Source organism: Bidens hawaiensis, unplaced genomic scaffold, assembly GCF_021521415.1.
Source record: "Bidens hawaiensis isolate Kalapana, Puna unplaced genomic scaffold, B.hawaiensis_p1.1 tig00001412_1, whole genome shotgun sequence".
NCBI lineage: Eukaryota > Viridiplantae > Streptophyta > Magnoliopsida > Asterales > Asteraceae > Bidens > Bidens hawaiensis.
This window is the reverse complement of record NW_027491079.1, coordinates 3,361,548-3,372,626: the sequence shown is the minus strand read 5'-3', so window position 1 is coordinate 3,372,626 and position 11,079 is coordinate 3,361,548. Positions and strand designations below refer to the sequence as shown.

The 11,079-nt window shown below is 36.6% G+C and overlaps 1 protein-coding gene across 1 annotated transcript; it reads right to left on the bottom strand.

Moving 5' to 3' along the window:
* Window positions 1-5,053: 5,053 nt before the first annotated feature.
* On the bottom strand, window positions 5,054-10,050 carry LOC143575342 (uncharacterized). The gene is made up of 6 exons (XM_077059751.1): window positions 9,762-10,050; window positions 8,311-8,408; window positions 6,861-6,932; window positions 5,510-5,634; window positions 5,325-5,397; window positions 5,054-5,158 (listed from the first exon to the last, which is right to left on the bottom strand). Exons 1-6 carry the CDS (start codon window positions 10,048-10,050, stop codon window positions 5,054-5,056), a joined length of 762 nt encoding a protein of 253 aa, XP_076915866.1.
* Between the last annotated feature and the right edge of the window lie 1,029 nt (window positions 10,051-11,079).

The window sequence follows — 11,079 nt, the reverse complement described above, 5'->3', positions numbered from 1 at the left end:
TAAAGTACAAGCCGATGCCAGCCATAAAAGGCCAGGTCTTGGCCGACTTTATTGCAGAAGTCCCCGCTTCGTGGGAGAAAGAGTGCCAGGAGGAGGCTCAACCCTCTCCAGCACAGGACATCGATGATGTCTGGCGACTCTACACTGATGGAGCAGCCAGCAACGAGGGCCCAGGCGCAGGGTTGAAACTAACCAACCCAGCAGGCCAAGAATACACTTACGCTATTCAACTGGATTTTCCAAGTACAAATAACGAAGCGGAGTATGAAGCATTCTTGGCCGGGCTGAGAATTGCGCGTAAGATGGGAGTGAAAAACTTGGAAGCCCACGTGGATTCCATGTTAGTAGCCAACCAAATAAACGGGACGTACACGGCCGTGAACGACACAATGGCCCTGTACCTCGCACAAGCAAAAACCCTTATGCGCGACTTTAACGATTGTAAGGTCATACACGTCAAGCGTAGCGAAAACAAATCTGCGGATGCGTTAAGCAAGCTTGCATCATTAGCCTTCACCCACTTGGGAAAGGACATCCGCATTGAACTCCTTGGAGCACCATCAGTCCCGCACAAGGAAATCTGTGTCATCCAAACCGGCACAGAAACGTGGATGACACCAATAATAAATTACCTTGCGGCGGGTATACTACCAGATTCAAAAACACAGGCAAGAAAAATACGTTGTAAAGCACTGAACTATCAACTCATCGATGACATCCTTTACAGGCGTAATTTTCTTGGCCCACTCCTAAGATGCGTGGACAACCAAGATGCTGGCTACCTCCTAAGGGAAGTGCACGAGGGCATCTGTGGAGTACACGCAGGTCCACGCGCTGTTGTAGCTAAGCTAAATAACGCGGGATACTTTTGGCCGGGGATGCATACAGATGCGCTGGCATACATCAGAAAGTGTAGGTCTTGCCAACTCTACGCACCCAACACGCATCGCCCGAAGAATGAACTTGTTCCAGTCACCTCTTCATGGCCATTTCAGAAGTGGGCCATCGATGTGACAGGCCCATTTCCCACAGCAGCAGGGAACGTTCAGTTTTTGGTGGTAGCCATCGACTACTTCACCAAGTGGATAGAAGCTAAACCCTTAGCCCAAACAACCGCAAAACATATCAAAAAATTTATTTGGGAATTTATTATTTGTCGTTTTGGACTTCCCCAGAATTTGGTGAGCGATAACGACACCAACTTTGCTGACAAGAAGCTACAAAAGTGGCTGGAAGAACTTCAAATCACCCACACCTTTACCTCAGTGGCGCACCCGCAGGGTAATGGTGAGGTGGAAAGAGCAAATAAGAGCATCGTCGACGGCATAAAGAAAAGACTATTGGAACACAGATCCTGCTGGGTGGACGAAGTTCCACACGTCCTTTGGGCAAACAGAACGTTGAAAAAGGCCAGTACGGGAAAAACCCCGTTCAGCCTCACTTATGGCACTGAAGCCATGGTCCCGGTCAAAATTGGTTTACCCTCACCAAGGGTCTTGATTCAGCCAGAAGACAATGATGCGGAAAGACGGTTAGACCTTATGCTAACCGAAGAACGCAGAGACTTAGCCGCAGCGTGTGAAGAGAACTACAAGCGACAAATGCAAAAGTACTACAACACGCGGGTAAACTCTGCAACTTCAATGTCGCAGACTACATACTGCGTAACAACGAGGCTTCGAACCAAGAACGCCCAGGAAAGCTGGCCCCGGTCTGGGAAGGGCCATACATTATCAAAGAAGTTTTGGGAAAGGGCGTATACCGGCTCGAAAGGCTCGATGGCACCCCCATCCCAAGAACATGGAATGGAGCTCAATTACGCAAATGTTACATGTAGATAAATTTCAAACTTATAAAGAAAAGGCCTAGAGCCACTTCTAATGGAAATGATTCTCCTTTATCACATTGTGTTGATAGCCTTACCTTTATACTTATTCAAAACACTGATATGCCGGTATTCACCGCATAAATAAGTGGGGAAGTAAGTCGTTGCGTGTGGAAGGCGGCAAAACCCGCATAAACACAAAACGGCAAAAATTTCTAAGGAAAAGATGAGGAAAACCTTCACGCAGGTCAGTTATAGGTGAAGATTGGTCATCCCACTAAATGAAAGTGATGGTCCTACCCGCACAATCATGATAGAGGAAACTGAACACTAACCTATTGACAACCGCCCGTCGAAAGGTTAACTTATTCAAAACACTGATATGCCAGTATTCACCGCATAAATAAGTGGGGAAGTAAGTCGTTGCGTGTGGACGGCGGCAAAACCCGCATAAACACAAGAAATGGCAAAAATTTCTAAGGAAAACATGAGGAAAACCTTCACGCAGGTCAGTTATAGGTGAAGTTTGGTCATCCCACTAAATGAAAGTGACGGTCCTACCCGCACAATCATGATAGAAGAAACTGAACATTAACCTATTGACAACCGCGCGTCGAAAGGTTAACTGATTCAAAACACTTGGAAAATTGCTAAGTTAAACTAAAGTATGCATGAGCGAATCATATATTGTTTATGAGGCAAAACAAGTGCCAAATTAAACTATAATATGCATGAGCAAGTCATATAACGTTTATAAAGCAAATCAAAAAGATTCAAAAAGATTCAAAGATTCAAAAATAAGAGGGAATATACCCACTTACCTTGGTAACCAAGAAACCGTAAGACAAGTGCGGGTACAGTGTCAAGGCGAAACCCTTCACATACTTAGCACCTGCAGGGAATTGAAGCCAAGAATACCTTGGAAGTCAAGTAACTATAAGACGAGTGCGGGTACAGTGTCAAGGCGAAACCCTTCACATACTTAGCACTTGCAGGGAATTAAAACCAAGAAGGATCTTCTGGGCCTTGCTTGTGGAAAGGGAAATAACATCCCCGCATAGCGGGAACGTTGAGAACTAGATTGTTTGAAGCTCCAAGATGGAATTGGTTGTTTAACATAATTGATCACTATGTCTAAAACTACCAAAACCTCGTGGAGAATCTACACAAGTGAAACTCAACGCTCCTGACTTGCGAGGAGGTTACACACCTACCCGCATCATACCCAAAGATCAAGCAGAAAAGTCGGGAATTTCTGCACGTGACATTAGGAAAACCGCGGGAAGAATCCCCACGGAAAACCTTAAAACTAAAAACCCTTTTCAAAACCCTTTGCTTAAGTCCAAAAGTTCACCTCACTTATTAACAATTCATGAGAAGAACATTGGACTGGGGGGACTTGAAGAGGTAGGTCCCAGCAGAGCCCAGTTGGACCCGCAAGACTCACCTTGAAGAGGGACGTCTGCGCAAAGACCAACTGGTTCCGCAGGACCCACCATGCTCAGAGAGATGAAGACCTTACGCGCAGTACGCAAGCTGTTTCCGCAGGAAAAGCCTCCCAATGGTGAAGTACCCCGCCTGTTCCCGCAGCTGCGGATACAAGCCATCAGGGAAGGCTACCCGCACTAATAGCAAGGCTACACGCACAAGGCACTAACTCTCAATAATTCAGTAATGTCACCTGAAGAAGGAATGAGCAAGGCGGGAATACTCCCGCCCAAATGAGCCAGTCCGTACGCTTCTGGAGGATCTTTTGTACTATACCTGCCAAGGTATGGACAAAATAGACAAGATCTGACCAAAGCAGCCCATGAACCAATCACAGGGTGACAGCTCACTGACAACAGTACGACGAGCAGCACGCTCTAGTACTTAATGTCACTATCAGCCGCTGCCTACTCACCAACCCTCATCGTGGCACGTACATAGCCTGCAGTTGGTGGAAAAGGAATAGTACACAGCCGGCTATGTCACTATTAGCCGCTGCCTACCCACCAACCACCAGCATGACACGTGCGTAGCCTACAGTTGGTAGAAAAGGAATATTATACAGCTGGCTGTACCTGCTTGGAAACCTACCTTCGGCTATAAATACTCCAACATCTTGCAACGGTATCATTATCTTATCATATACTATCTTATACCATCACATATCTTATCTGCTCTAGCTATTTCTCTTAATATACATTTATATTCAGAGCAATCTAGTCTGATTCTCACGCCGGAGGGTGGTCACAAGGAGGTACCCCCCCCCTTCTCAGTGACGAGCTCACGGTGTCTGTTTTGCAGGTCATCAGAAGAATAACCATCTTTGCCGGACCTAACCCTCGTGGGAAACATCTACTTGACCCTAAGATTATCCGTAATCTGCCGAGGTCACTTAATGTTTCTTCAGGTTGTATTAACACTTCAAACATTTTTCGCATTTGCATTGGGGGATCACGATGACTATAGCTTTTGGTAAATTGACCAAAGACAAAATTATCAAAAGTAATTCAAGAATGCCACTTAAAACTCGAAGTTCATAGTTATTTCAACTATATGAATCTAGTATTATTAAATTATCCACAAGGTTAATCTGGTTGGTTCATTGCGCGTAGTTTTGAGTCCTATTGGTCGTATTACAAACGCATTGGCCTTGTTTGTTTGTTTTTGGGCTTGAGAATGACAAGAAGACATGGAGCTTAATACGATGTAATCCTGTAGATTCTCATAAACATCTACAAAGCCATTCTTTCTTGCATCTATCCTTCATAAAAACACTTATTTCCTATTCCATTTCCACATTATGATTATTAAATTAATTATGTATTATAATAAGCTATTTACTTTTTAATATTGTATAATTAAATATAATAACGTTTAATACTACATATTTGAAATAATTAAATGTATTTAAATATTATACAATCATAGGAAATATAGTGGTTTCATTTGTAATTTGTTTACAAATTATTAACATTTAGGAAAATTGATATTATATAAGTTAAATAAACTTGTACATTTGTAACTTGTATAAATTAACTTAATGACTTTCACATATAAAGGCCTAATAATAGATAAATTATTATATTAAAAAGTTTATAAATTTGTATAGAGTGACATCTATTAAGAGTTTCAATTCTAACTTAAGAAAAACAAATCAGAAACACTTACGGCTTTACCTGTGAATTTAAAAATGGGTTATTGTTTATGAATAAAAGAAATGATAAAATTGACATCATCCAATTAGTAGTTCAAACCGAGCTGAAGACCAAGGGCCGCGTGCACGAGAAACAATGTCATAATCCCGCTACCTAAGATCCCATGAACATTCCTTAGCCCCGGATTTCCCTACAAGTCATTATCAAAATTATGTCATGCCAATATTAAAAAAAAAAAGAAAACTAGTTTTAGTAACTGTAAGTTGAGATGCTAACATTATTTCTATCAGATCCAACAAATATATTGTAAAAGATGTAAATAAATAGATGAAAATATGGATGGGAGTCGGGCTTACCTCGAATAATGTTGGTAACGCAGTTTGTATGGCTAAAAGTGTTAGACCGATCAAGCCCGTCACAGCATGAGGACTACAAGAAACAAATGTATGAACAAGTATTGCATAAGTTTTCAAAGGACACATATAACATCAGCAATGAATCTTAAACCGACAACATTATATGCAGGCACTATAACGGTTACCTTACTAGGATGGGCCTGTCGGAAGTAAGCAGAGAGGTCACACCACCGGTGGCTCCAAGAGCAAAGAAGAAGAACATTCCGGCTAGGAGTTTAGGATGCAAATCTTTAGCCTTCGCCTTTTCCTCCTGAATTCATTCATTCAGCGTCAACCCATTCATGTATTTGTTTTTCTAATTTTCGTTTCTAGCGTTTATTAGCATTGATATTATGAAAAATCAACGTACTTTCTCATTTTTTGCACGAAAAAGTCCAAAGTCCCTCAACTCAATGTGGGTATATTAAAGTCCCTAAACGGTACTCGTAAAAAATTATAACAATAATTTAAAATGAGTCAAAATTTAATGAAGTGACATTCTAAATATGCAAAAAATGCAGACACGTCCAATGGATAACTCTTTTATCATACAAAGATGGTATTAATTTGTATGAAAAAGTTAAAATACAAAGGAATACAAAAATAAAAGTGTGAGAATGATTTTTGATCATACAAAAAACTCCTAAAAAAAGTTTCAAAAAATAATAATAAAAAAATCATAACTCAAAATATAAATAGAAAACAAAAAAATTTTAAAAACTAAAATGTTTCTCCTATCATTCCCGTTCAAAGAAAAAAACCCCGAAAAAACACAATGACGAAAATGAACAAAAGACACAAATATAACTGAAAAAAAGACATAATATATCGCAACATATAACACAATGGCGAACAAAATATAACACAACGTTGAGTGATATAACACAATATCAAGAAAAAAAAACAAAATGTCAAGAAAAAAGACACAATCAATGACGAAAATAAACACAAAACACAATGATAAACAAAAAAGACACAATGATTTTTTCCTCTCAACATTTGTTTTTTTTTTCTTTTTTAAGAACGAGGAAGACATTGGAAATATTTTTGTGTTTTTACTTTTTTTGTTTTTTTATTAAATTTTGAGTTATGATTTTTTTATTAATTTTTTAATGGTTTTTTTGTGTGGCTACGAATACTTCTCATCCTTCTCAGTTTTGTCCCCCTTTCTTGAAAAACTTGACCCTTAATTTGTATGAGCGATAAAAATACTAATGAGCAGTGTTAATGTGACATGACATTCCCCTCCAATTTAGAAACACCATCTACATAGCCTCCACATTTGTAACGAGTCAGCTAGTATTAGACGTTTATCATTGAATTCAAATATGTGGACATTTAAAACAAGTTTAGAGAATTTTAATATAATCGAGGAACTTTTTCGTGCAAAATGACAAGGCATGTTGATTTTTTCGTGTTATTTTATTAAACATGATAACTAGTTGAACTCTTGTGTTTGAAGAAAAACAAAGCAAATGCTGTAATAAAGATTCATACCACATCATCAGAAAACCGAATTCGAAAACCTAAATAAGTCCCATAGCCACCCATTGCAAAGAGCACGACCGCCTACAAGATGATAGGATCAATCGAGTGAATATGAAACTAAAAAAGAACGTAAAATCTTACTAATATATTAAAGCAAAACCATGTGTCCACATGGCGTTCATCTAGGTTGTCCACATAAGATGCCACATAAACAATTGCCTTTTATATTTTATCCATCTCATTATTATTTAAATTAAATTCTAAATTCACAAAATATTATACATGACAAACTCCCGTTTCTATTTTGTATAACACATGACCCGATCCAATTAACAAAACCTATGTTGTCAACGTTCATTCCTCATGAAGCCCTAAGCCTCCAACATAATCACCGTGAATGCCCATAATCACCGTCGTTGTTCACACATTTTATGTTCGTGAACATTCATTCATGTTCGTTAGTGTACATGTGTTTAAGTTCATTCGTTTTTTGTATTCCTATATAATTCTTAGACCCACTTCAATTTAGTCGAGTTTTATTAACTTTTACGTATAACAATATCATCAAACAATCTGACAAACAAGGATGGTTATTACCACAACCTGTGCATTTATTTGAGTGTAACGTTAATCTTTTAACCCCTAATATTAAAAGTCTAAATAAAATGGTTATTATGACTTTAAAATTGTAACTCCTAAACTTTAAACGTTTAATAAATTGAAATTATTTAGTAGTTAAGTGGTTATTATGAGTTTAAACTCCTAACCACAAGTTTACATGTTTAATATTTTGATAACTTTTTTTTATTTTCCTTTAATGTTTTGTTAAATAATGTTTGGAAATTATTTATATAAATTTGAAATTATATAGTGTTAGAGCAGGTTTGGTTCATGTATTTTATGGGAATTGGAAATGGAATTGATAAACATTCCATCTATAATTGTATTTGATTAGTAAGTGAAGGTATTGAGATGAGAAATCTTTCTTCAATTAAAGGAATTCACCTTCCTTCCAATATGTGATGGAATTATAAACATTCAATTGGAATATGGTATGAATGTTTTTATTTTAAAATAAATCAAACATGAAGGTTTGGTTTGCAACTTAAAATTAATGATGTATAAATAATTAAATATATCAAAAACTTATTAAAAAGTCATAAATATAAATTATTATATGAAATAAATGAATTTACGTATTACATATAATATTTTTTTTACTTTATTATATTTTCTACCGTGTGTAACATGGGCTCTAACCTAATTTGTATTAAACAAAAATCTAACTAAATCTAATTTAGTGAGAATGTGAAACTGTGATTATAATTTATAAGCTACAGTTTGATACAATAAAACCAACTAATCAACTAACTGTAACTGACTAACTGCCAATAGCAAAAATAAAAATTACATTTTATAAGAAAAATTAGAATTTTCAAACTGAAAGCTGAAAGTATACCATGTTACCAGGATGACCCCAATGGACGAGCCAATCCGGGAGATTCCAAGATTTAACGAGCTCAACGGAAGGTCCAAACACCGATCTAATCGTTCCAGCTGAGATTCACACAATCAAACATTGCACAATTCAACATATAGTAATTTGATTATGGTTCATCTTATAGAGAATATTGAACCGAGGTAAATGCAAAAGGGTTGTTGGATTTTAACGATCTCAACTTTCAGCTGTTGGCTGGGATTAATCCAAACTCAAGATATGTTTACAGACAATCCCAACTTTAAACGTATTATCCTCTAGTAATCCCATACTAACTGAAAAGTAACCACGTTAGCTTTTTGATGACGCGAAAAACACGTATTGGTTTGAAAATACGTTCAAAGTTGGGACTGTCTGTAAACATTTCATGAGTCGGGATGAATCTTGGCCAATGGGTGAAAGTTGAGATTGTTATAATCCAATAACCCATTGCAGTAAAAGCATTCAAATACAAGGACTCCATTTAGAGGTGTGAAACCAAATAAACCGATCTGAAAATAAAAACGGTTTGGTTTTATGTTTTGTAAAAACCGAACTTAGGTTCGGTTTTGGTTTTGTGTGCAATAAAAAACGATCAAAATTGTATTAATTTTCATCATTTATAAGATTTTAATAAGTCAGTCAAATATTTTAGCGCAACTGTATAATAATCAAAGGTCAAGTTATTCTAGAAAGGGGGACAAAAATGAGAAGGATGAAAAGGATTTGTAGCCACCCAAAAAAACCACTCAAAAAATAAAAAAAAAACTAAAAAAAAATCATAAGTCAAAATTTAATATAAAAACAAAAAAAGTAAAAACACAAAAATGTTTCCACCGTATTCCTCGCTCTTAGAAAAACAACAATGTTGAGGGAAAAAGATCATTGTGTCTTTTTTGTTTATCATTGTGTTTTGAGTTTATTTTCGTCATTGATTGTGTCTTTTTTCCTTGACATTGTGTCTTTTTTTTCTTGATATTGTGTTATTATTACTCGGCATTGTGTCATATTTTGCGATCTATTGTGTCTTTTGTTCATTTTCGTCACCGTGTCTTTTCGGCCATTTTTTTTTACAGGAATGACGGGGAAAACATTTTAGTTTTTTAAATTTTTTCGGTTTCTATTTATATTTTGAGTTATAACTTTTTTATTATTATTTTCTGAATTTTTAAGGGGTTTTTTGTGTGGTCACAAATACTTCTTGCACTTCTCATTTTTATATCCCATGTATTTTAAGTTTTCCCTACTAATCAATTAGTTATTAACTAACAAAAGGATTTAGGTGGAGACTCATTATTTTGGAACTTCTTATTTTTCGGCCCAAGATTTTCAAACTTAAATGGCAAAACCAAAAAAACCGTAATGGGACCGAACCCAAACGACTACACTAACAACCTAACAAACTAAATATTCGGTTGATAATTAATTATTACCTCCGGGGAGTGCAGCAAGTAGGAGAAGAGGGAGAGGTGATACAGAGTACAACACACTTTCATTTTTATTACCATCCACCATTTCAAATTCATCATCATCTTGTTGTTGTTTTATAGTTTCCAGTTTAGTTGGTTTGCGAATGGCAAAAGCTGTGAAGTAAGCTTTATTCCTGCTGCTTCTGGTGGTTGTACATTTGAGTAACGTTGAAGCAGTGGGAGGTACAAGTGGAAGTGGAGTTGAAAATATAGAAGAAGAAGCAATGCTCAACATTGCCATTGCCATTGCCATTTTTGAATGGTGTGTTTTCAGGAAGTGAAAGAAATAGAAGGAATGGGAAAGGTGAAGAAAGAGACACGTTTTGGTGTTGGTGAGGTATATTCTATTATTTTATTTTTTATATGATGAAAAGTGGTTACGTGGTCTCCACGAGTTCGTTTTTTGTGCTCACTATTATCTTTTGGGAAAATTCCCAGAATAGCTCCGAAACAGAAGATTACAGTCATTGGGGGTGGTGGCCCCGTCTTGGGTTCAAGTCCTACTATCAGCAAAGAAATTTACCTTTTGAAAAAAAAAGAGAGAAGGTTACAAAATAATTTAGACTTTACCTTCATTATTTTCTTAAATCCCGTCTCCTACCTCACTTTCCTTCAAAATTTTGCTTCCTCATTATTTTTATCTTTTCCCAATACGTCTTGCCGGTCAAAATCTTAAATTATTTTGAGGAAAAAAGTGTTTTTTTGGGAATCTTCTCTCTAAAAGAAGCTATTTTGAGAATTTCCCCATTATCTTTTTCTTTTTTTTTTTCACATAATAGGTGTTTATTTTCGATATTTGCATATCTATATGCAAAGATATTTTTAACAGATCGAGTCGACGCTCACGGAATGTTTTAAAGTTTTAGTCGAAGTATTGGACTTTTAAAGTAAATATCAATTTCAACTTAAGTCCATTAATGTAGTGTTTGTTTCTTCAGGAAGTAATGTCTACATTAGGGATAGATCGGTACTGTACCGGTACCAAAATATTCAGTTCGGTACCGGTATTGAAGGTAAAATTCGAGAAATCCGTCTATTTTAGTGTTAATAATTTTCGTTCATTCATGGTTCAGTTCAGTTAATAGTATCCATTTAAATGGGTATAAATGATTTGAGTTGCAACCATATTTTCACTTTCACTTTTTAGCATTTCTTTTAAAATTATCAAAAGTCCACAAGCATCATCATAAGTGGTCGAACCAATCCTCAAGTGTAATGACCGGCTCACGATGGGTTCATTACTTTATATAGTCCATGAGCCACAAGATCCCACCAATTCGAG

Bases quoted from the DNA above. Each gene is read 5' to 3' on its own strand.
- LOC143575342 (XM_077059751.1), bottom strand. From the start codon at position 10,050: ATGGCAATGGCAATGGCAATGTTGAGCATTGCTTCTTCTTCTATATTT. The intron at 6,933-8,310 runs GTATACTTTCAG...ATCATCTTGTAG, and splicing joins GGGGTCATCCTGGTAACATG to GCGGTCGTGCTCTTTGCAAT. The intron at 5,159-5,324 runs GTAAGCCCGACT...AATGACTTGTAG, and splicing joins CGTTACCAACATTATTCGAG to GGAAATCCGGGGCTAAGGAA.